Genomic DNA, 27,263 nt, shown 5'->3' with positions numbered 1-27,263 from the left:
AGGTAGTCTCTGATAAACTCTGCTCTGTAGGGGCGAGCGTTGTCATCTTGGAGGACAGAGTTTGGTCCCAGACTGTGGAGATATGGGATTGCCAATGGTTGCAGACTCTCAGATGCATTGAGATTGCTTCAAATGATGAGGCGCCTTGTTTTTCAGTGAGGGAGATGCTGCTTCTTTCCATCACACTGCCTCAACCAAAAGCCGTTACTCCATCAATGCAGCAATCAGCATAGTGTTCTCTTCTACATACCTTGATTTTATGATCCAGCTGTCGTAGGCAGAATCTGAACTCATCGCAGAACATAATGTTCCTTCACATGTCCAGGTTCCAATCCACATGTTGCTGACACCAGCGCAAATGGGCCTGATGGTGAAGGGCAGTCATGGCAGGCCTCCTGGCAGCCCTATCATACTGGAGATTGCCTGGTGTCTCTGACATCCCCCATTATATGGAACTTGGAGATGGGAAGAGGGCTCACTTCAAATAATGCCGCAACATGGTTTTACAGAACACCAGCTTGAAGTTGCCCTATGCCAACATGTCTTGTTGCTTCAGACTTCAATTATCCAATCCAATAAACAACGCCAAAGAAGAGTCAATAAGATGTTTGCCATTGTCAGAGAAAATTTGGCAAGTTTTTTATGGATGCAACCCACATACTCAACTCTGCTGCTCAATCCACAAATGCATTTTCATTATAGATGTGGCACAGATTTAAGAGGAAATAAACAGCCTTTCCAACGGTATAAGATTCATTGTTACAACAAAAAAAATAATCAACCAAACAGAGGTTTCTTACTTTTTCCTAGGTTTGGATCTTATCCGTCAAGGACTTGCCTCAGAAAATCACAATCATTCACCAGAAGTGTCTCTTATTAGACTTTGACATGTGTTACTTGTCGGTGGCCTTCATCGTACAATGAAAACAAAAGCTACCTTGGTAAAGATCATTCTCAGACACCCAGTGAGTTTTCACTTCTCTTATGTTGTTATGCTCCTCAATAACTTGAAGCTGTTTGAGTCTTTCACAACAGTAAAACTTTCTTGGCCCACCAGTCAGCTGCACTACATGCTATTCAGGAGCTGAATGGGGTTTCAGACATCGGCAATTCTCCAAGGTCAGGCCCCAGACACGCCTACACTCTTGGAGGCTTTTCTGTCACAAGAGGCTGGAAGTAACAGTGAAGAAATACAGACGAACAAAAGCTTCCTGGGAGAATGGTTCATGTTAAACTTGCAGACATTAAGGGTACATGGACTGAATGATACAGAGGGAGAGAAAAATGAGGTATTGTCGTGTGTGGTGGGATTGTATGTAAATCTATATATATTTTACAGTAAAAAAAACATGTTTTTTTATGTTGTAAATATAGCATGAGTTTGTATGTCTGTTATCATGGGTGTTGTTGAGTGTTTCCATAGACTGTAAACTTTAGTTTCATCTGCCTATCAATCCTGTATGGACTTTTCTTTACGTGAGCACTTAACCCTCAGCTCAGTTGCTATTTACTGAGGATCCCTCCTATGCTGTCCCTCCAATCCTCTGGATATCCCACAGATCCCTGAGGACTGCCCAGCGCTGGTGATTTGTGGTTGGCTAGTGGGCAATTGACACATTGATAAATCCCCCTCAGATGAGGTGCGATCCATTTGAATCAATAGAGCCTTATCGGCTGACGACCATCACGGCTGCAACCGTGTCAGTTCACCTCGGGTCCCTCAGAGTTGGCCTGATTTGTAGCATTTGACAACAAACATCGTCACGCCACGTGGTTCATCAGAGAGTCCAGGGGCGTAAATGAAGGCAGGACGTTGCCTGTCAGCGAGCCGCAGCAGACGGGAGACAGACAGTGAGAGGGAGGTGGATATGAAAGAGACTGGCAGAGATAATAAAAAAAAAGAAGACTGATAGGATATTACAAGAAGGAACTGTGCAGGCTTTTTTTTTTATAGTAAATATGTGTAATTTACAATCTTATAACCTGCTACCAATCACAGACTAAAAGAAAAGCTGACATTTCTTGCTGTGCAACACTGAAAGCCTCCTCTGTGGAGGGTTTAGCTTCAGCCAGAGGATTCATATGGTTTGTGTCCACTGGCCAGGCTTTAGCTATTCTCCGGTCTGCCTGGCTGTGGTCCAACTTCTCCTCTGTCTTTAGATCCGGGCCAAACCTGGACGGTCCACAACTCAGCCAGCCACGTTTCTCAATTTGGCAGTGCACTGGCCAAAAGCTGCCCAAAAGCTCCAGTTTGTAGGATTAATGGTTACTGATTCTAAATAGAACTTCTCATGGATATATTGGAAAAGTTTTGAGCTACATTTAGCTTTCTTAGCTAACACTACTAAAAGCGTATTTAATTTACAAAGTAAGCAATTTGGGGAAGAGCAATGAAACTGCCAAGTCTCATTGGTTTTATTGTTGTGAATGCAGAAACTAAATGCTGTTCATGCACATGAAATATGCTTGTTATTTTCAGATTTCTCTGTTGTCTGGGTGGGAGGCTTTTTAACAGAGACACAAGCTAAACCATATCATCTGTGGCTGAACCCTGCTGGGCCACGCAGAGCTAATGGAGACAAGACAATAGACACACTGCTGTCAACTCTGCTCTTTGTGAAATAAATGCTCTTTTTTTAGCGTGCTTGCAGGCCTGAGCCAAATACCAGTCGACTGCCAAAATGAACTATATTGAGTTAGAGCAGAAAATATTATTTTTTAAAAAGGTTCAGTTGGAGGGAAATCTTGAAAACTGGATGGGAAGGGAATAATTTGAAAATATTAAAAGGAAAAGTGAGTGTACCATTGTGGAAAGCAAAATTTAAGGCATTGTGAGTGAAACGCAGTTTTAACTCAGAAAGAGAGGTTAACTAACCTTCTTCTGCAAACCTGTGTAAGGGGGATTTTAAGAAAGACGTTCTGTAAAACAGAGAGAGCTTAAGTGAAACACTCTTCATTAAAACAGTGAGAGGAAGCTTAATGAATACCGAGTCAGAGTGATGGGAGCCCTCAGGATGACAACACTCGAAAAATGATCTCCAACACTAAATCCAGGCAGTTTATGTCAAAATGGGGATCATGCTTTTATATTAAAATCCTCTTTTAGCCACGGTTCAACAGTTCAGAGTTCAACAGAGTCTGTTCAGATGCAATGCAGCTTATTGTCTGGCACCAGAATACATTGATTTTGTGAAATTAAAGGATAAGGCTTATAATGTTCTCTATTTTTTTTATAGCGTGAACCAAAATCAGCCATAAATTTCGCTTAAAGCTTGATCATCTGACAGTGGTGGGAAAGAAGACTTTAAAGTAGCAGTAAGCATCATGTATTCATAAATGATTGGTTTAGCAAAAAGATTTACTTACAGTACTAAAGTAAATGATTCTGTAGGCAGCAGAATGGCTCCTGCGCTGATGCACTTCTTTTTTATTTTAAAGCTGTATTTGTCCTGAAGTGGAGATAATTTTAACAATTTTACACTTCTGAGTTGTTTAACAGCGCATCATATTTTAGAAACTGTTCGTCTGCTCTGTGTAAACTCTGAATCTGCAAAGTATTTACAGCTAAAACATTGAGAAGTACAGACTGTAATATCCCTATGATCCAGTATTGGTTGGTTCTCCTACGTCTGATTTATGCTTCAAGTGATATTATTTTACTGTATAAAATTAAGACCAGCCCCCTGCTGTAGTGACATTACTAAACAACATTATGAATATGTTACATTTATAGACCATAAGAATATTTAAGTATATTAGCAGAATATTTAAGTATGTAACGTGGCTGTAGAGCCTTGAACTTTAGCCGAGTAATCGTTATTAATTTCCTCCAGTGGTCATAGACCTGCAAAATCACAGGTATGTGTTAAATGCAGCTATATCTTAATGTTAAGGACTTTCAATGGGGTTATTTGTAATGCTTGCTTAGGCATGGTGGTAGGTAATACAATACAGGTAAAAATCCTGATCACAAATATTCATTTAACTAAAATACAAAAGTACTTAAAGTCAGTCAATGCAGCAGGATGACCCCATCACTAAAATACTTTGATCCTGTTATCAGGTTATTCATGTGTGAGCAGCTTTTTACTTTTGCTGACTTAGAGTAATTTTTTGTAGTGGAGTGCAACTAATGATTATTTGCTGCTGATGATGATGTTGAACATTTAAGTGTTCAGTTAGTAAAAATTCAGAAAATAGCCAGGCTGCTTTTTAAACCAATAATTAAACTCCCCCAAATGAACAGCCCATACAGTAATTAAAAAAAATAAAATAAAATAGCATCCTCACATTTGAGAAGCTGCAATAATAAAAAAAACCAAACTTTAGGCTATTTTTTTTTTGCATGAAAAATAACTTAAATTTTTATTAATATAAGTGATGGTGGTTAATTTTCTTTCAGTTGTTTTGTGTTTTGGATAGGTTTATTGCTTACAAGGAAGAACTCTTCATGAGTTTTGTAAGCAAGTTATCAGCATCTGGATCTGTAAGACAAATGCAGTGAATAAAAAAGTACAACATATCCTCCTGACAAGTTATGGATTGGAAGTAAGAAAAGTACTTGAGTACTTAAATGTATTCCAGCATTTCTGAAAGCAAAGTGTTTCTTTACGTGTACTATGAAGCTTTTATTTTGAAGGTGCAATGTTGAGATGCACAGGTGAAAAGTGGGATAAAATAGAATAACGTGTTACAAAATTGCATATTATGTTTGTTTGGTAGCAGGCTGATGAGGGGACAGAGTGTCTCAGTATTCTCTGTCACGTTGCATTTGAAACTGAGTGATCTTACAGTACACTGGCCTTTTACAGCACAGAGGATTTTTGTTAAACATTTAATTTTCTTTAGAGAACTTAGCTCTGCACGATGATATATATATATACATTTATTAAAGTAGTTGCACAACATTTGGTAATTTTTTTTTCCTTAAATAAATATGCTAAAGCTTCATTTTATATGATTTTGAGCATATGGTCGCCTTCATTTTCAATTAACTGTGCTATCTTGTAGCAATTTATTAGAGATTTAATTTAATGAAATTTAAAAGTCAGCTGACAGAAAATTAATAGGTAGGTATTAGATAATTGATTCATAATTTCACCATTTTCAAAGCAAAAGCACCAAGCATTTTATAGTTCGAGCTTCTTAAATGCAAGGATTTGCTGACTGATAAGAGATCTTTGAGTCTCGGGTATTATGGTAAGATTATCGGTGTGCTCATTGAGCTACAGATGCGTCGTGTTTTATTCATCACTAAGGCTTTTGTGAACCATCACTTAAAAGAGTTCGACCATCATTCATGCAGCAGTGCCGTGATATACATGAGCCACACCACTGCACTGGGTGACATTTCCTTTATTATGATGAACACAGGCCTCTTTAGTTTATTTTGCGTCATTCTTATATATTCCTTTCTGCCTTGCATACATAAAAACACTGTATTGATTTGATAATGTTTGCCTAATTTGTGCCTAACTGTTTATTAATGTCATATTTTTATAAAGTATCTATAAATCAGTGACCTTTGTTTCACTATTTACATCTTTAGTATTGTTAAACTGATAGAGTTGAGAAAGCTACTTTGTTGTTTTCATGGGATTTACTGCAGCCTTAGAACATATTAATTTCATATAGACATTAATAAGGTGTTTAAGATTAGGTTTAAAATTATCCTTTTTGATAAAGCTTATAGTTAGGACTGGATCAGGTGACCCTGATGCATCCCTGAGATATGCTGCTTTTCAAGTGATTACTTAACAACTGTGTTTGCATTCGATGAGACTTTCTTCCTTTTAACGTGTTGCAGTGCTGTGCCCCCTGTTTTTTGAATAGACACGAACCCCTAAAAAGTATTCAGTCAGCCTTTTATTAGCGCTGTTTATGTCTAGCATGTCTTTAAGCTCAGGTCCTAAAAACTGCGTATAGCATAGCTCTTGGTCTCATGGCTCAAAGCTTTAAAAAAAAAGGATCACTATATAAATGAGATATGAATGAGATGTAATTGTCATGAAAAAAACAATGATACAATGCTTTTATGTACTGCAGTTTTTGGCTCACAGAGGGGCAGGGGCCTCTTCCTTGCCTTGAGGCTATATAGATAAACTTGAATTGCACTGCTAAAAGAGAGTTCTTCCTCCCTGCTGTCGCTAATGGTTGCTTATAGGGGACTGTCTGCTCATTGGGGGCTCTCTCCAAAACTTCTCAATATAAAGCACCTTTGATGGTGCTATATAAATAACATTGAATTTAATTAAATATGGCAAATACTGAAATGATACATTTCAATTCAGCAGACTTGTCTGCACACTCTATTTTAACTCTGTATATCTGGCACAATGGCAGTTTGTTCTCTGGAAAATATTATTTTAAATAAAATAAAAGTGCAGAGCAGGATCTTTGAGAAGTGGTGAGCGAGTGTGGAGAGCGAGCATATTGTTCACTCTTCACTTGACTGTCAATCCCAGGAGTGCCCGCCCCCTCATGGTACTGGATTATGGGTTGAACTCAATCTGAATGCTGAGTAGCACCAAAGGCAGTCTCCTTCTCTCTTTGTCTGTTTCGCCCTGGTGTGTGTTGCTCTTCTCCGTCTGGCTCTTTAAAATAGATGTATTCACATGACACCACACACATGCCGGCTGTTCACACCTGCTGATTCGCACAGTATGACACAGTCAGTCACGCACACACGGCAGCTCATGCACTTCATTCCCAGTGGCTGGTCAGCGGTGCGTGTTTGACCACCATATCTTCCGGTTCAATCGAAGATTTTCAGGCACAGGCTTTTTTGTTTTTTTTTTAAGAGAAGATGTGATGTTGTCCACTAATTCTTGCCGTGTGAAATACACACATTAGCTTCCATGCAACACCTCCGGTCCCAGAGATGCACCCAGAGAAAAATCCTGGAATTAGTTCATATATCACTTTGTTTTACAGTTTTACGTTGAGAGTGAGTGATGTATTTTAGCGCTGGCTGAGTGTAAACAATTACTCTGATTGACCCAATGGGAGCGCTGTAATTACAAGTCAACGGTTTCCTGTCAAAGTTGATGGTTCTGGCACAGCTGGTGCAGTTTTTAATGAAACTTGCAGCACTGGTACATTTGTATCAGTGTTTGAGAGGCCCTGAAATGCTGTGCCGTGTTTTTAAAACTCAGATTAAAATGTTCCTTTCCTTTTTTTTAATAATTCAAAGACATTTTTGCTAATTAATTAAAAAAGCCTAAATATTTGTAGCCTCCAACTTCTCAGTTTAAAGGAATGCATTTGAGTCTCGCATAGGTGTGGATTTTAGGGAAGAAGCAGTGGATATGTCCCCCCCTCATGAATTCGAGCATGTGCACTTATTTCTCCCAGTAAAAGCAGAGGACCTTTGGCTATGATGTTGCTCTGCAACATAACAATACCTTCAAACAGGGGCAGATCTTTTTTTTTTTTGAGCACATTTAAACAAAACACACAAAAGAGGACATGAAAAGTTAGTCATGTCTATATGTGTGTTGACTCAGCAGGGGTAATGTTAAATAAGAAAAAGTGACCTACAGGTGAGTAGATATTCCAGAGGAGTACTGAACAGCTTTACTGTATGTTCAGGTTTGATTTAGATGTCACCTGGTGCCTGTTTTTGGTGTTCGCCTTTGCATAAATGAACATTTCCACCATAAATGAATGCAGAAAAGAGACAAATTTGTCCATAAAACGTCTGCAGAATGCAGGAAATATAGAACCCCTGACTGATATGATTCCCATAATGTTTAAACACAGTCTCACATCCATGGAGTCTCGGACTGCTGGATAGACAGAGCATTTTGAAGACTTCATTGTGGACTCTGAGAAACTGGGATTGTTAATTCATTCATTTTTATGGAGCAAATATTAATGATTTAAGACCATCAAAGAATTAATTATATCTTATCAGAGTTTCCACCATTATCTGTCAGTGATGTTGTTACTTGAACAAAAGGGATGCTCTTGTTTTTGAAAAATTATTGAATTACTACTATGAAGAGGATGAAGCATAGAAAGGCGTCTGGTCCAGATGGAGGTATGGGGATGTCTGGGAGAGAGGGCGGTGGACTTTTTTTTAACCAGATTGTTTAACACAATCTTGGAGAGCGAGAGGATGCCTGAGAAATGGAGAAGAAACGTGCCGGTGGCGATTTTCAAGAACAAGGGTGATGCGCAGAGCTGTGGTAACTATAGAGGGATGAAGTTGATGAGCCATACCATGAAGATACAGGAGAGAGTTGTTGAAGCTAGGTTAAGGAGAGAGGTGACGATCAGCGAGCGGCAGCGTGGTTTCATGCCAGGAAAGAGCACTACAGATGCGATGTTTGCTTTGAGTGTGTTGATGGAGAAGTACAGCGAAGGTCAGAAGGAGTTGCAGTGTGTCTTTGTGGATATAGAGAAAGCTTATGATAACATAAAAAGAAGATTGAATTATTGCAGTAATGTCAGTTTGTTTGCCTTTGTGTATAAAATCAGCTACTTTGGGATATAATTTTACGATAATTTATTTTAAAAATATAACAATTCAGCTTTTCTTAATCTTTCCACAGTTGTCAAGTCTTAGTGTTCCAAATTGCATGACTTATAAGTGTTAAAACTCTACTGTTTAAAGGATTTTATTGCGGAGTCTTAGTTCAGTGTGTAGCCAGCTCAGCTGATTGGTTTGCCATCCAAAGGACCTCTCCACTAACTCATGATCACCTATTGATTGACCTGCTGCATGAGGGTTAGATTCAGGTCCTCCACACCACATGTCTTCCTCTTTGCGTCAAATTCACCGTGTATGAGAAGTGTTGACCTGTGGGGCGCTCCAGTCACTGCTTATTGGGCTTGACACTGCTCGATGGTGACAACGCTAATTGTCAACATCTGGGAAGTGCTTGCCGTCCCTCAGCCCAGCGCAGAGTGAAACGTGGTGATCTGTCATAACGTGTCAGAGGAAATTAGCATCAATTGGACTTCGGTATGTGGAAGAGGGAGGGGCGGAGGAGTGGAGGGTGCCCCGCCGACATTATCGGGGCTTTTTGTGGGGAGGGGGGAGAGGGCAAATGGCTGTTAGAGGAGTAATTTCAGGGCAAAGAGATTTGCATGATTGTGTTTCTTCACAGAGCCGCTGTGAAAAAAGATTATATTGCAGTGTAGTGTTACAACCAAAATGTGTAACACTACTACGGCTACTAATAGTGATCCTGATTTAATACTTATTCTAATTCTATTCCAGTATTGAGCAAAGTCTTGAGCCACCCTTTATTTCTTTATATTTTACTTCCAAGGAGCCAGTTGTCTTATCTTCTCCAGACTTTCTGAAGGTCTAAGGATGTTTTTTGTGTTTGTAAGCCACTTAACACTGACCTATGAGTCATTCAAGCATAAAAAGGCACCTACCACAAGGGACAGTGTTTTGTCTACAACTTAGCAAAGAACCGATTTTAAATTGTATCTTCAGACACTTTGTTTCTTGCAGCCTGTCACAAAAACTTATTATTTGTTCCCATTTCTTCAGTTGAATTGACAAAAAATCCAAAAGATAACACAGTTTGGCAGACCTAAATTATTCTTGCACCAAGGCGATTCCCAAAGAGCTATCAGCTAGAAAACCTGGCATATCTCAGCATAGTGTGCAGTGTGTCCTCAAAAAAAACTGAGGAAACTGGACAGCTGGAGGACAAAAGAAGATGTGTTAGGTGTAAAAAAAAAATATCTACAGCAGATGAGTAGTATCTGAAAATCATGTGCTTAAGAAATAGGAGAAAAATCCAGCAAAGACCTGACACAGACCTGAGTGGAAGGCTGGCTGTCAGGAAGACATTCTTAAGGAAGGGAAGCAGGAAGAAAAGGCTGAGGTATGCCAGATTACAAGAAATGGGCTGAAAGTCAGTGGTAACAGGTCTTGATGAACCCAAATGTGAAAATTTTAGTTCAAAGTGTCATCAGTATGTACAGAGGAGGTCAGGAGAGAGGTATGACAGTGAGTGTCTACAGCAATCTGTAAAGCATGGTGGAGGTTCTGTCATGGTTTGGGGTGGTGTTGGAGATCTTGTCAAAATTGATGGAATTTGATCCTCCATGTAATTCCATCTGGAAAACATGTAATTGCCAGCGGCTTCATTATTTCAGCATCACAATGATCCCAAACACACTGCCAATGAAGTAAAAGCATACCTGTATAGACACACAATGGAGCTCTATTAGTTATAGATTGGCCTCCCCAGAGCCCGGACCTCAACATTATTGAAGCAGTGTGCAATCATCTTGACAGAGAACAGAAAAAAAGGCAGCCAGCATCTAAAGAAGAGCTTCAAGAAGCTGGAGAACGATTCCTAAAGACTACATAAAGAAATTAAAAGAAAGCTGCCTCAGAGAGTTCAGGCTGTGTGGAAAAGTAAAGGTGGTCATACCAAATATTCACTTTGAAGCTTGTTAGAAATTACAAACTTTGTTTTTGCATTATATACTGCACTTCCAATTGCATGTTTTAATACTTTACTTAAACTACTACAAGGGGTACTGTTATTAGATTTATTATATGAGTCTAATTACTGTTTTTTTTTTTTTACTGTTAGCCTACTAGTACTATTTTCACTGCCACTACTATTACTTAATACTTGCTCCATAGTTAGGAGTTTTAGCAAATCACTTATACACTATTATTAAAAAAAATGATAATAATCCACCTAAACTATTAACATTATGGACAACTTATCCTGACCTCCTGTGAAAGTTAGGAAGAACAGTCAATCCTAAAGCTGTTGGACCTCAGCTTGTATTTCATTCTTGTTGGAGCCTCAGGCTGGACTCTCCCAAAGTCCATGCTTAACAAAGGTAAGGGTGTTACAAGGATTGGCTGCACGTCCACTTGCATCAGTTTCTTAGGCCAGCAGAGATGATCCTCTTTTAGAATTCTTCTTTAAGTCAGATTTTCTGACTTCTGGCTTATGTGCGTGTTTTCATAATTTTTATAATATTTTTTCTCCTTCATCCAGCATTGTAATGTATAGTATTTGAAACCATTTTGCACCCAAAACTATGAATTTCATAAAGCTTGTTCATTTTAACGAATACAATACAAGGGGAATACGCATGAATTCACATATGATAAAAGCAAACTACGTTCCTGTTTATCTCGTCTCATGGAAAAGCCTGCATGGTCACAATATCTTTGTCTTATCTGAATAAATCAATATTGAATTTATGTAAAAAATGCAATAGCACAAGCACAACAAGCGGGATAAAGGAAATTCACTGGGTTATTAAACAGTAGAAGAAAATGAAGAATTTCATACCAAACTGAAGCAGCCCCTGGACCTTTCAGAAGACAACCGTTCACACTGTACATCAGACGCTGATGAGCTTAAATCTGTGGCAGTTATTAAAAACAGTCAGACAGAATTGTTAAATTTGCAGGAAGTGGTATACCTATCTTTATGACCTTTGGCTTTGTTTGTTCTCTAACAGGAAAGCGACAGTTTGTGGTGGGATGCCTTTGCTACAGAGTTTTTTGAAGAGGATGCCACTCTCACGCTCTCCTTCTGCCTCGAAGATGGACCAAAGAGATACAGTAAGAAAAATGTGCAATCATCTCATTTCTAGTATCCTAAAACTCTTTTATTAATTACCTTTTATTATCCACATACTTCAATTAGCACCCGTCGACAGGACATTTTAATTATGGCGTATTTTATGTAAAAAACATTTATTTGTGACATTTATTTGTGTTTTTTTTTTTTAACTTTCATCCTTGTCAATTCACTTTTTCAGTTAACAGCCTTTCTCTGAAATCACTGACTCACTATTCCCTGTGCAACTCTTTAGTTTATTACACTAAAATGACATTTAACACACTTAAAATCATAATTTTGTCACATTTTCACACTGGAAATCTGGACATAAATACAGTGCTGGGGGATATTAAAAAAAAAGCATGTTTTTGTGAAAAGCCACAGACCAAATATATGGCTTAACCACCGTGACATCCGCCATCATCACTAATCCTGCTTTGAAGCTTTCAGTTGAGCATTTTGATCGTCGCCATGTTGTTTTCTTTGCAACTGGACATCACCGCAGAGTGAAAAGTGGAAAGAAACCGAGGCCACTCCTTGCTTATACAGCAGCTGATTTGCTGGTCACATGTAGCGCTAAAGCGGTGATGCCCAAAAAATATGAGCCACAGGCCTTTAGTGGGGCCTTGAAGGACAATTTTAATCTTATTCATTGAACCACAGTTTAAGACTGATTTTCCTATTTTATTCATTTAGACTTGAAACTTGTGATTGAGACTATCAGCACATCAGGAGAGTGTTTACTGAGGTATTTACACAAGTGAGAAATAAAGTCAGTTTCTCTTAGAGTTTTATAGTATCAGACCTCTTTTTTGCAACCATAGAATCACCCCCTGCTGGCTAATAGAAAGAATGCAGAAGTAAGCCACTTTCCTATTGGCTTCCCAGTGGGAAAGTATACATATACAGTGCCGTGAAATGTATTTGTCCCCCTTGTTAAATCATGAATTAAAGTTCAATTTCACTAGCCACACCCATCCTGATTACTGTCAGACCTGTCGAATTCAAGAAATCCAGGGTTAAATAGAACCTGTCTGACAAGTGAAGGAGGCTAAAAGATGTGAAGAAGCAACACATCATGCCACAATCGAAAGACACAGCTGAGAAACAAAGTCATTGACAACTATAAATCTGGAAATGGTTACAAAACCTTTTCTAAGACTTTGGGACTCCAGTGTACCATGGTGAGAACCATTATCCACAAATAGAAACAACTTGGAACAGTGGTGAACCTTCCCAGAAGTAGCTGGCCTACCAAAAGTCCCCAAGACTTTTGGGAAACTGACAAGAAAAAACTTTTTGGAAGGTTGAGTCCCGTTACATCTGGCGCTAAGCAAACAGAGCATTTCATGAAAAGAAAAGAACATCATCAAAAGTCAAACATGAAGGTGGTAGTGTGATAGGCTCGATGAAAATCGTGAAGGAGAATGTCCGCCCATCAGTTCGTGCCTTGAAGCTCAAGCTCACTTGGATTAAGCAGCAGGACAGGGATCTGAAACACACCAGTGAGTCCACCTCTCAGGGGCATAATCAAACTCTGGACTTAGAGTGCTGGGTACGTAAAACTACATCCAATGACTAGGCCTTGGACAGGGATGTCTGAGGTTGTGAGGAATGTGAAGTTACCCCTTAATAGTCATTACTCCCAGGTCCGCTCTGACCTGGAGTGGTAGCAGCTGTTTTGGGCACCAGTCATGGTTTTAAATAACAGTCTGAGACAGAAAGACGGAAGAAACCAATCAAGGTTCAAGGACCTTGACGGTGGGGACAGCAAATGCTGTGGAGCGCTCAGAGATGGATGAACATTGAAGGGTGTCTGGTATCCAGTGCAACCTAGTTCCATCCCAGTTGTCTTGGCTTTGCCTTGCTATGGACCATGGTGGAACAGGGAAGAGAGTGCATCCTGTTATGGGAATGTTGGTGCCTCAGCAAGCATTACGGCATGTTTAAGTGCCCAAGAAACACAACTCAACATTTTTATATTTTTATTGCAAACTTCCACCTACACATACTCAGACGCTGTTCATCGTTTCTGGGGCTGACTTTGTGCTCAAATGGAAAATAAAAAAGTTGTAGACTACTTCCACTTTGCTTTAACTGCTATGTCTTCTTTCAGTTAAGTTATTGATTTCCCGAATTTCCCAAAATGCCTTCATAACACCTCTCAGGAAAAAAAAAAAACGTGTGAACTTCTTCAGTAAGAGAGTGAGACATTTCCAGTAAAGCTTTGTAACCCACTGAGTCAACCATTTCTGCATTCTGCTCCACTGAGGCACTGCCAGTAAGAAAATTGGTATCTCTTCTTCTAACAATAGGTTTTTCTCTGCATGTGATTGCTGAACATTGGTGCAAACATCACATGTAACTACTGGTAACCTCTTTCTGAAAGTTTCATCACGGCCTCTGTTGTGGGTTGCACTTTTTAAATAAAGAATGTAAGTATAAACCACAGTGGTTGAAATAGGCAATAATGGTTATGCGTGTCTTGTGGAGACATAAACATCTGCTTTTGTATGAAGATCATAATGGTGGTGCATTGTGGCAGCTTGGGACTTTGCACCTTGAAGAACGCAGAACAAAGTGATACTGATACCATGTCTGCTTATTTCCAATAGATCTGAGAAGTTGAAGGACTCGCGTTGGGTTTCAGATAGAAAAGTCAGTTACTGCAGTGTTAGATAACCAGTAGTTGTGCACTTCACTGTTTGGTGGACACAAATCTCTCTGGAAAACATTTGGTGCTTAAGAGAAAAAGAAAAAAACATGTGAGATAAGTAAAAAAAAAAAAAACACCCAGTCGTGGAGTTTAAAATTCAATTTTGTGCCTTACTGACAGTGACCTTAAGGTAAAGGTTTGCCCTTAATAGAAACATGGCAAGACATTTAGCAGTTTAAATCAGCTGTTAATTTGGCAAATCATCCCTCTGATTGGCTTCTTCCCTGAAGCCATGTCTGCTGAAAGCCAGCAGGTATGGAGCCAGCCGCTATACGAGAATAAAAGATGATTTCTCAAACACATAATTACAGCTTTCCTCAGAATATCATGGAGACTCCCTTGTTTCTATATTAAAAGAGCACTGAGGATATCTTTAAAAGAAAACTCAGGAACACTGAGAAAAAAAAATACCTTTGGCACCACTTTGATACCTTATACTCCTAGAGCTGTTGGCATGCTGTAGGCTGCTCATTGAGTTGATTACATATTATTCCTGTAAGGGAAATCAATCAGGTTTCAAAGAAGAGTTTAACAAATGCAGACATTCACATTCTCACTGCGAGGTAGATAGAAAGCGCAATAACCAATCTCATGGGCATTTAGTATGAAGATGGGGGCCAGAGGGTATTATCTAATATGTAACATATAGATTGACTCTACAGCAAACTTTGCAACATGTTGAGTCTAGTTTGTTTATTCCAAACACAAAAAATATAAACAAATTGCAGTTTTAGGAGGAGTTATTAGAATGAACAAATTGCCAAACTACTGCATAGAAGTTATGGTTGGTTAAAACAGTTTCTCAAGAAGTAGTTGCAGCAAATGAGGAGTTAAAAAATGGCTAAAGATTTAGCTGTGCTGGAAGGAATATTTCATAACTTAAGAGAGAGCCAGTTTTGCTGCTTCCCTCTGTTTTTCATTTCTTTTTTGCAAGTCAGTGCCAAGAATATCTCTGTAGCATCCCTTTTGAAGCTATTCTCCAAGATATACAGCAGGCGCTGCAATGATTAGTTGATCAACAAAAAGGAAGTCTCAGTGGCACACTATTTTGATAACTAATATAACCATTTTAGTAATATTTTTGAGAAAAAAATTTTTTTTGCTCTGGAGTAAAATGAATGATTAATTTAAAAGAAAATAGAGATAGGGTATGTGAGAAGTTATAAAAGCAACTTTTAACCATTTTTGGCACTTTTCAAACACATTGATTAATCTGTTAAATTGAAATTTTGATGCGAGGATTGATTTCTAAAACAATATTAATTTGTTTGGATTGCACAAAAAAAAATGAAAGTGTTTAATTAGCGATACTGTAGGCTTGATTGCACATTTTGCTTACAATTTTGCATAGCTGAGCTAAGCTCAAACTCCAGCACAAACACCAAAGGCAGGAGAGTGATATCAGCCATCTCCTCCTTTGTAAAAAAAAAAGGCCAGTTATTGCATTCCCCCAACTGCTTGCTTTAAGGTTTGCAGGGTTTCGAGTTTCTAAACAGTTGGTATTGTACACTTTGAACTCCAGAAAATAGACTGCTGCTGTAGTATGAGGTTTTCTGCAGCAAACAGACCAGACCAGAGGCTTTTACTGACTTTGTGATATTGTCCCCTCCATCTCATCTGCATAGTTTGTATTTTGATATCTGAAACATATTGAATATCACACAGACATAGATAAGGACGTGGTGCTCTAAAATGAGGGCGATGTGTGTGTGTGTGTGTGTGTGTGTGTGTGTGTGTGTGTGTGTGTGTGTGTGTGGGTGTGTGTGTGTGTGTGTGTGTGTGTGTGTGGTGTGTGTGAGGCGTCTGCTGGATTTGTGTGTGTGATGCAGCTCAGTTATGGAGGAGGAGGAGGAGAGAGGAGAGACGGGCAATGGAGGATTGTTGTGAGCTGGGCCCTGGTTTGCTTTTCAAATGTAAAAATAAAAATCCCCATTGGTGTAGAGATGGTAACCTTGTTCCCCACGGGAACGGGAGGCTTAACACCATGGCGATGATGACTCACCGTCAGTTGCAAGCCTTCCTCGATTCGCATTCAGGTGCGCTAAGTTACACACACCGAAACACATCATCGAGGAACAATCCACCAGCCTTGCATGTACCAAGCAACAGATCTGATTCTAAAGAATACAATGAATATGAAAGCGATGTGGCTGTCTCTGTCGGCTTTGCACTGGCACCTATATATATATATTGTATACATAAAAACACAGCACAATTTTTCATATAGCAGTTAGCTGTTTTGTCCACTGCTCAGTACTGTAGTTATTTTTAGCAGCAGCTCTTGAGCAGCTTACAATGACTCAGCAGGTAGGAGGACTGAAGTGCCTTGCTTAAGGCAACTTAAATATTTGTTTAGGGAGAAGTTCCGGTTGGATAACATACTCGGTATTATAAGATGACTGCTGTTTCATCGTGGAACCAGTAACAAGCTTGCTCATTTCCTGTGGAGTGACAGCTTTTAGCTAAACGTAAAACTAGCTGTAGCTGTTGCAGATTTAAAGCATCCTTATGTTATCCCCTCTTCACCATCACTGAGCTGCTGTCCGAGATTTCTCTTTGCAGCTGACAGACACATTTTCCTCACCTAGTCTCTATTTGTATTTGGCTTTGTGCAAAGATATAATTTTATCCCAAACAGTGATTGCTTCCTGAGGCCAACCAAGTAGTTTTGGTGCTCAAATCTAACCAAACATTCAAGTGAAACAAATTGAATAGCAAGTGAAAGTGGAACTTTTAAAATGGTTCCCACACAAGACTCAAACTCCAGTTTTGTGATCTAAAAAAAAATGGTCATTTTATGCCACCTGCGTCTTTTCAGAAAGACTTAAGTGGGCTGTTTCAGACAGAGGGAAACCAGTGACTGATATTTCTTAGCTAGATGACTCACCCAGTTTGTCAGAGCCACCGATGTGGCTCCTTTACATACAAAGTATTATTTGGTGTCTGTGCCCTGATGAACCAGTTTGTGACATTATTGAGATCATACTGTCACTCCCAGCTGGTCATTTTTCAGTGTGTAGGATTACTGTTATGAAGGAGCATATTTAACCTGAGAACCACAGCACTTTCCTAACCGTTACCATGTGGATTTTGGTGCCTAAATCTGTAAAAGTGGGTGAAATGGGTTAAAAGGAAAGTAAATGAAAATCAAACAAACCTACAGGTAAAAAAAAAAAGGTCCCAACGGAACACGAACCACAGTCGACTACCTGACAAACTCGCAGTGCCACCACTACCTCTCCAACTTTGTAATACTGACTTTCTGTGTCTCTGAACTGGTACCATTATCTTTCAGCAGCCAGTAGAGCCACATCCTTCATCCTTTTTGCTTTTTGATTGTACTCTTGGCAGCTCAGAAATTGAAGCTCATCCTGCTGTTGGGCTCATTGTTAGTCACTCTGCACAGGCGCATCAGCTAACTGCCCAACATATAAAATGTAAATGTGACCCCCACTGGCCTGACTCTGAAATCATCTCCCAGCTTCCAGCGCTGTGAGCAGGCACTGATATACGGTGTTATTGTCACGCAGGTCAGAGCAACACTGACCAGTGGACATGCGAGTGTGTAGGAAGTGGAGCGCGGTTAGCAGCGGTTAAAGGGGCCGTGCATACATGTTGCAAGAGTGACAGAGAAACGAAAGGTTGTAACATTTAGCAGTAGAACAGAACTTTTTTAAGCTGAGTTCTCATTTATTGAGGATGATTTAAATCATAAGGCGAAAGAGGGGGGGGGAGGGGGGAGGTGGCCCCCCAGGGCAGGGGACAAGAAAGGAGGAGAGAGAGAGCGAGAGAGAGAGGAGAGAGAGAGAGAGAGAGAGAGGAGAGAGAGAAGGAGAGAGAGGAGAGAGAGAGGAGGAGAGATATATATATATATATATATATATATATATATATATATATATATATTATATATAATATATATATATGGACCTATAAAGATTAAAAATGCTAAGCAAATGAAAAGAGCAAGTCTTGATATCTGTTGTTTTATTAAACAGCTTCAACTTGTAAAGCACATCTGCTTATATTTGAGGTGACGTTCATTAAACTGTTTATGTATTCCATTAAAACAGTCCTGATATGTCTGTTTTTCATTCCCTGCGTAATGTATGGAGGTATATACAAAAACTTCCGTCCTCGTTGAAATGGAATCATATTTGTTTGAGTCATACAACAGCTTATACGATAATTACAAGGAAACAATAATTTCACTCCATTCTGGGGTGCTCTAATTTCATAACGTTCAGCGGAGGAAAAATTAGAAAAGCTAATTTACCTAATCTGTTTTTTATTATTGCACGGACCTGCGTTCAGGTGTTTTGTAAATCGTCTCCAGCTGGTGTTCATTGTGGCTTCTCAGAGGAAATAGCTCATATTGGATGTGCTCGTGTGTTAATTGTTGGAGGACAAACGGTAATAGATTTGTGTCCTCCGTGAGCCGTCTCTGCTTTATGCGATGCTCCGAAATCAGTTCTGACCTTTAACTGGAATTGAAACAATTAGTTATTGATAAAGTACTCAATCTAAAGAAAATGAATCTTCAACTTTGTCAATTTTGTTAATTAATTAGTCATTTATTAAACACAAAAATGCTTAACATTTGCTCCTTCCTGCTTCTTAATGAGCCTTTCTGTTAAATGTCATAAACATGAAGATTTGGGGGGTTTGGGATTGATGATAGGACAAAACAAAAGGATTAACACGTTTTATGGATTAATAGATTAATTGAGAAGTAACCATGATCCAAAAATTCTAAACATTCACCTTTGGCTTCTCAAATGCTTGGAGTTTTTTCACTTTAGCTGCAGGAACTTTTGAAGGGCATTTTTCACAGTTTTCTCCACATTGCTGCCTAAAGGTCAAAAACCATCTCTGTCATCTCTGTAAGGCAGAAAGCAGCCTTAGTCTGTGTCAGGCATGTGTCATTTAAACATTACAGAACATCTAACATTATATCTCATGTAGATTTTTACACCCTCCTGGTTGGGTTTTCTGGGTTTTTTTTTTTCCTGTTGTTGTGAACTGAATGCCTTTATTATTGACAGCAGTCAGCAATTCAAGCAGGCAATTTGAAGGTGCAGTTTTGACTACTTTCTGACACTTTTGAGCTGCGGTTCACAAGCTTTTTCAGTCACCCCCCCCCCCCCCCCACACACACACACACACACACACACACACACCCCCCACTTAAGAAGCCAACTCCCCCACATCAGTAAAAAACAAAAAAGGATCCAGGCTGAACGGAGATCAACAACATGGTAGCATCAGCAAACAGATCAACAGGTTAACTGATTATGAGTTGCGACCTCAAACTCAGTAAATGGTCATTTTAACCAGCTGTTTGGTGGGTTAATTCCCAAATTAACTCTGTAGTTTCTTACCAAACCAGCCATCTAGCCACTGACCTAGAAAACCTTAAAGTGACAGTTTGCTTGGTGGTGAAATGACGGCGATCTGAAAGCCACGACAATTCTGTGTTTGAAAAGCAAACTTTACCGGATTGTCTGTTGCTTCTAATTGTGGTCTACATGTATCAGGGACAATAAGCATGACAGAAGACAACATAAGCAGCTTATCCAGACAGATTGCATTATTTCTTGCCTTGATCTGAAAACCACTAAATGTGAGCAGTGAGAATTTGCAGCCTCAGATATGTCATTATAGTTTATAGCTTGGACATAAAAACTTAACAACATTTTGTATTGCCATGACAGAAATTGCTTTGATATAAGTTAATATTTTTAATGTGTTCTTGTTGGCATTACATTTTATCTTTGGACTGAGCATTTTGGTGCACATTTGTGCACCCTTGTATGTGTGTAAAACAATTCTCAACCGGTGCAGGCCAATTATTGTTTTCTACAGTACACCGAATATTCAGAACCTCTATCTAATTATACCCTCAATTGCCGTGGCCTTAACATTCGCCCCAGTACCTTGTCTGGCTCTGCAATCTATGAGGCATCTGATGAAAGCTGCACTCCATGATGCAATCAAAGAGCAAGGCTCATTTTAGAAGTAGTTCAAACAAGAGAGGGAAAAGTCTGCATGTTTAGTGGGTTGGTTCAAGGCAAACTGCAAAAAATGATTCACAACGCATTTGCAATTCATCTAGTTATTCTTGCATTGCAGCACGCAATAATTGCAGCGATAAAATGACCACAGCTAATAATCTTTAAGCAAGCATGAGGACATAATGAGGAGGAAGAAAATGCGGGGAAACTGTTTTAATACTCTGCCTCTGCCGTGAAGTAAGCTTAACAAGGAACTCACTTGGTGCTATGAATTAAAAGTGGGAAAATTTTAATCAATAACCAGATTGCGTCCAGTTGGAAGTGTGATAATGATCAGATCTTTTCTTAGGCCAGTCTTGCATATGGCAACATCACCGTAATGAGCATTTTTAGCCATATAAGGTCAGTGTCATTGTATTGGTGAAAAAGGATTTATCCATACAATAAAACATTATATTTTGTTAGTAGTGAAGTCATTTTTCAGAGTTTAATTTATGCCTTCGAGTTATATTCGGCAAACTTCATAATGTACCGCAGTTGTACTCTGCAGTAATGACCATTTCCCTGTACACAGCTACTTTTAAATCACTCATTTTACAAAGCATATTAATTGAAACGTTTCTTTGTCACAATCTTAATGAAGTTGAACACTGCGGAAATAGACCTTTAACTACAGATGCAAATTTTAAACTGTTTTAACAAACAAACAAAGAAAAATCACGTCAAGCCAACTTAAACATTTATAAGGAATAAAAAAAAAACCAACTGTGTTTTTCCATCTTCAAGCCCCTTTATAATCACTGATGCTGTGAAAGATGACTTACTTTAATTATGTGATGATAAAATGAAATGACTGTAGGAAATCTTTGACATTTTCTTACCTATGACACATATTCATGGTCAACAGTTGCACAGCTGTCCTAACAATTCAGTTTGATTTTATTAATATAGCGCCAATCACAACAAACAGTCGCTTCAACAAACAAAACCCAACAGTAAAACGACCCCCTGTGAGCAAAACACTTGGTGACAGTGGGAAGGAAAAACCCTTTTAAACAGGAAGAAACCTCCAGCAGAACCAGGCTCAGGGGGGAGGGGCAGTCATCTGCTGAGGGGGGAGCAGAGACAGAGGGGAGAGACAGAGATTAATAATAACTAATGATTAAATGAAGAGTTGGGTATAAACACAGTGAAAAGAGCTGAATGAAAAGAAACAGTGCAGCATAACTAAGGGAGGGTTCAGGGTCACCTGATCCAGCCCTAACTATAAGCTTGATCATAAAGAAAGTTTTAAGCCTAATCTTAAAATAGAGAGGGTGTCTGTCTCCTGAATCTAAGCTGGGAGCTGGTTCCACAGAAGAGGGGCCTGAAAGCTGAAGGCTCTGCTTCCCATTCTACTCTTAAGTATCCTAGGAACCACAAGTAAGCCAGCAGTCTGAATTTTAATTTCTATTCTGGGTTTAACAGGGAGCCAGTGAAGAGAAGCCAATATGGGAGAAATATGCTCTCTTTCTAACAGTGGATCTTAGCCTTAAAGCTTTTATATAAAATCATAAAGGTACCTTAGTTAATGTTACTCTAACTGTTGGAAACAGTTACAATAATAATTCCAGTATTTACTCCCCTTTTAGCTCTTTTCATTCTCCTCTAAATCCTGGAAATCTTGCTGTTTAGCCACTAAAAGCTCCAATATCAGAATCAGAATCAGAATCAGAATCAGAAGGTTTTTATTGCCATATGGGTGAACAGGTTCACAGCATTAGGAAATTGCTGCGGTACTTCGTGCTTACAGAAAGAAACAAATAAGTATAAAAACTATAAGACAATATACAAGTATACAAATTGCAAATATACAGAGATATTAGAGCTATAACTATAGCACAATATTACAAAATTACAAAATATACAGTGCAGAGACTAATTAAAAGATAGAAGAATGTAGACTATATTCCACTAATATGTACATCAGTGCAGTCAGACAGGTGCATAGACATAGGGTCATCAGCGTTTGTGGAGGGTGGTGGTAACAGTCTTAGGGTAATTGTTCATGAGTCCAACAGCAGAGGGGAAGAAACTGTTCTTATGGCGGGAGGTATGTTAACCAAGTTGTTACTGACTGTCTGTCTGCTGTTTGCTACCAGGCAGGTAGTATGCAGTGGGTTTATTAGGACTTGTTAGCTAAAAAACAGCTGCCTGCACCTGCTGGAAACAGGACTGAACCATGCAGTAAATGTGGCACCAAATGAAAACAGTAAAAGAGGGTAACAGCTGCATTGACCTGCAGAGTTGCATGAAAATTCTCTGTAGTTTCATTAGTACAGATCATCCTTTACACAATATGTAGCCATTTTAATTGAAAAAATGTGAATGCTCCAATATGAGATAAGTTTGCACTAATGCAGCCAGACCCCAGTTCACATGCCAGACTCTATCTTGTCTTCAGGAATGCCAAATTTATATTCAGCTCCCAAGAAACTACACCGTCATTGGCATGCACTGTGTCCTTTGTGTATCATTATATAATCATTTTAATGGCCAGTCGGAGTCGAGCCTTCTCCACATCTTTATGATGTTTACAGCAAGTCTTGCATCAGTGTTATGTTTTGAGCAGATACAGATAACTCAGACAAGTGATTCTTTCTATATTAGTTACATATTCATGGATAATTGTCACAGTTTTATATAATTTATTTTAATTACTGAGGATTATTTCAGCATCAGTTTAAGTCATTTCTTTGTCCAGCGTTGGCCTGTCCCTCTGTTTGTGCGCATGTTCATGCTTGTATCTTTGCCTCTGTATCTTTTTGTGTGTTTTCCCTGTTTAAGTGACGGTAAATGTTTGTGTGTGAATGTGCTGGTTTGAGAGTTAAAGGGATCTCAATGCTTCTGTGGTGGCAGTTGTTTTGAAAGGAGGAGGGGGAGGTGGTGGTGGTTGGGGGTGTGTGTGTGGGGGGGGGGGGGGGGCAGTGTGCGAATCTGCTTTACAGAGAGATGGATAGGATGGATTGAAGGTGTAGAGCGGTGATTGGCAGGCGGGATGATGCGGCCCTGGCTCAGCTGCAGCGCTGAGATGTAGGCTGCTGCTGATTGACAGTCGAGCTGAGCTTGGGAACCACAGCGCTGGATTGGCCACAAAGCAAGACGGAGGGAGAAAGTGCAAGAGAGAGAGAGAGAGAGAGAGAGAGAGAGAGAGAGAAATGATAGATTTAAACATAAAATGTACCCTTAACATTTTGCTGTATATTCTGTTCCTGGATAGTTCGACACTGCCATCTATTGTAAACTATGCTGATGGCATTTTCATGATATTTCTGACAGCTGACGTTGTGCTAAATGTGCTTCTGTGTGTCTGTGTGCAGTGAGGTCTACATGAGGAGGCAAAGTAATACATGTGCCCTTATATCTGAACAAACCTCTAATCTGGAGAGGACAACTTTTGTCCTTGACAGCAGCTTGAGCCCTAAGGCTGCAAACAGTGTTTCATTTTTATTAATTGATCATTTTTTTAGTTTAATATTAAATGTCAGGAAATAAAAGTTTTTTTTCTGACCTGAAGCATCAAATTCCCAAATAGGTAATTTGTAGTAAAATAAAACTGAGATATTGACACATCCTCAAAAACTGAGATGCCAAGCTGGATGAATGTTTGGCCGTTTTGCTTGATAAGTAACTTACCTAATTAAGCGCTTATCAAAATTACTGTAGATTATTTTCTCTCGAATCACCTTATCAATCAAACTGGTTATAGCATGCCCTCAAACTTTGTCAAAATCCTCTCATTTAAAATTCCAAAGTGTATGCAGTTATAATTGACATCTTTTTTTTTTTTAAGAAAGAGCTTTATGTGGAAGAATCTCAAACGAGACGTTTCGAGATGGTGACTGCTGAGGCCGTGCAGAGCATTGATTTGATGTTGTGTTCATGAAGCGCCTTTTACAAGTTAATTACATTTTTCTTTTGCTTGCTGATCTAAATTTTACGTCTCTAACCCTGCAGTCTAAGACTTTGTGCTGCGGCCTTGGACGCGGCCAGTTTCTGAATAGCAGTTGATCTGTAGATAGCAGCTTTGTGAAGCTTACGGCACAGTTTTTGATAGCGTGGATGATGGTATGCAGTGGTCATTTTATTCAGCGTAAAACAAAAGCACCCTTGTCTTTCTCCGTTAGTAAGTGTTGACCTAGAGGACCACCGTCTCTTTGCTCCTATAGTATTTCCGAGTGTTACCTGCTGCTCCTGCGGATTGACGAGCCCTCTCCTGTCTGCACCTGCAGAGACGCTCCTGCTTGTAGCCACGTGTTCCTCTGAAAGCCTGTCTGCCATGCCCCATAAAGAAAATAAGATGCAGATGGATATTTTCACAGTTTAAAGAATTGCTGTTTTAAAAAGACATCATATGTACATTGAAAACAGGCCTTTCCTTTAAATCTGAAGGCACTATGAATCATGCTTCTGTTTCTTTGATAGATTATGTTGTTTAACATACAATCAATATGCTGGAATATCAAATGACGTATGACTTAGAGTTTACAGGAAAGGAAGTTTATTTTGCAACTTTTTCCTTCTGCCTCCCTGCATGGGGTTAGATTAAAAAAACCCCAGAAAGTAGGACTTACATTCACATTATATAAAAAAAAAAAAAAAAAAAAAAACGTGATGAATGAAAACATAAAAACACAAGTTACTCATCAAAGTTAACTCTAACCAGCAGGATAAATTACACTAATTAGTAATTAAGCCCTTAAAATGTTTTATTCTGAGGTCCAGTTTTGGACTGAAGCAGCGTCACACTTTTGAAAATCACGCTATCCCTTTTATCCGATGTTATCACCCTGTTTCAACTCCTTATCCAATCTAATGATTGCTCTAAGAGAAAGCTTTTGTTTGTTTTGTGCCACCTCTTTCTCCTTTCGCAGGCTGTTTTCTGATTGCACTGAGCCTCACTTTCTCCATCGGAAACACAAGCTCTGCCTGTTTTGATTCAACCCGAGGCTCGGGCATCAAATCGGTTGTAAGATGTAAAATACGAATTCAGCCACCGAAAACACATGAAAATAAAACAATCATCCAATTTTTTTGAGCGACTGCTGCATTTACATGCGCAACAGGTTTGGTCAAGTCTGCCTTAAGCAACAGTCAGGTGTCCATGTGAACACTGAAATAAGTTTCCCTATTCGTTTCCATTACTTCTGTTCATAGAGAGATCCATTTCTAATACACTGGAAAGAAAGCCATTATTGAGGAACACGATTTGGATGTTTCAGCGCTTTCCCCTCAGTGTCAAGTGGAATAAATGTAGCTACATGAAGCTGATGAATCCAGAAATCAAGATGGATTTTTACATAAGCTACTTCAAAAGTGAGGCAACCAATAGCATGTAAGGCACCACATGGGTGCGTTTGCCCTGAGAGTTGGTTTAATTCTCAGATGCGGTGGAAAGAGCCACTAGCAGTGTTTTCTCCACTGCTAGTGTCAAATAAATGCTTAAAATCCCTTTATTCCACTCAACAAGACCTGAAAATATAATAATGCATATTTAAATCAAAATATAAAGCAGGTGTGTGCATGAAGAAGCTGTAAAGTTTTGTAACTTAAACTCCAGCAGCAAGTCTCTCTCCAGACTCTGCAGGCAGTAGGGATCAGGAGTTTTGTCTACAGGCTGGTAAACTCACAATCTGACTCTGATTTATAAAGAATCTGATGAGCCCCGAAGCTCCTGAGGGATCCCGTATTCTGTTCTGTGAGCCTAATATGAATCAAACTGTCACAAAATACCCATAGAAACAATTTTTTTGTTAATTTATTACCTGAACAGCAAATCTTCAAGTGTTTCATATGGGCACCTATTGCTGAAAGACACACTTGAAAAACTGGATCTGCTGTTTAAGATTATTAATAAACCCTTCCATCTACCATCTTGTATCTTCATGCACTCTTTCCCAGCAGCAATGGTCATGGTGTCCTCCGCCTGTATAAATTAATCCTGTATGCTCAACATTTATGTCAGGTGCAGTAGGACTTGCTCAATCCCAGTCCTGCTGAACCCTCCTTTCTGGAATTTTGCTTAAATTGTCTGTTAACACCCCATATAACAACTAGAAAATTGTGTTATAAAATAATTATTAATGGAATCAATTTCAAAGTATAATTGCAGGTTGTGTTTTCATTTTATTCCCAGCGGCTGCCTGATGGCAATTAAGACATAGCTGATTGCTTAGTTGGCAGAACAGAAAGAGTTTTAGTGTTTATTTTTTTTTCACTCACCCACAGGCCCGTTATCGGTCCCTCTCTGGCAACCGGCCACATCTCCTTTCTGTGTGTGGTCTGTGCAGCCAATCAGATCAGCCGCTTGCGTTCTGGGTTAGAGTGGAGCGAGGGTGAAAATGGTGGTGGCTACTTCACATTGTGAAGCAAGAGCATGAAAAGAAAGTTTATTGTACAGTAACAGGGAGGCAAGTTTCCGTGAGTGGAAAATGATAATTCAGCCACATTTTGACTGCGGTGGATCAAGCTGGCACATTTCGAAGGCACCAGCAATTATCAGAAACAGTCACTCGATTTCCATGACAAGAGGCAGTAGCACCTTGTCTGTCTGTAGCTGACAACCCCTTATCAGATGCCATTAATATATTGGCGAGATATGTGGAAAAAGACACCCCCCCCCCCTGTTATGTAAATTTCCCTTTGGGCTGCTTTTTTATTTTTTTATTCCCCTCTTCGCTCTGGCATAAAAAGATTTAAATGAAACAGCTATATCCGGCTAAGACACTGCGGCACCGTGCTTTAATTTGGAAGTTTCGCAGAATAGAATAGATTTATAGAATTGTTTTAAGTGCATTCATCATCAATAATTAAATTTATTTCATGGTTTAATTTGTTGTGCGGTATATTACACATTTATGAAAATAAATATTTTAAATGAGTCAATTCCATTTATGCATGCAGAGTTTATGAAGCACAGCAGAGCCCCGA

General features: G+C 39.2%; 1 protein-coding gene across 4 annotated transcripts in view; it reads left to right on the top strand.

Annotated features, from left to right (window-relative positions):
• Positions 1-27,263, top strand: part of ldb2a (LIM domain binding 2a) — a 104,871-nt gene that overhangs the window by 15,250 nt on the left and 62,358 nt on the right. For all 4 annotated transcript variants that reach the window (XM_030740010.1, XM_030740009.1, XM_030740008.1 and 1 more), the window contains exon 2: positions 11,461-11,563. In XM_030740010.1, the coding sequence (XP_030595870.1) occupies positions 11,461-11,563 (103 nt within the window). The remainder of the gene's footprint in view (positions 1-11,460; positions 11,564-27,263) is intronic.

Source organism: Archocentrus centrarchus, chromosome 10 (assembly GCF_007364275.1).
Source record: "Archocentrus centrarchus isolate MPI-CPG fArcCen1 chromosome 10, fArcCen1, whole genome shotgun sequence".
NCBI lineage: Eukaryota > Metazoa > Chordata > Actinopteri > Cichliformes > Cichlidae > Archocentrus > Archocentrus centrarchus.
This window is presented reverse-complemented; position numbering and strand designations above follow the sequence as displayed.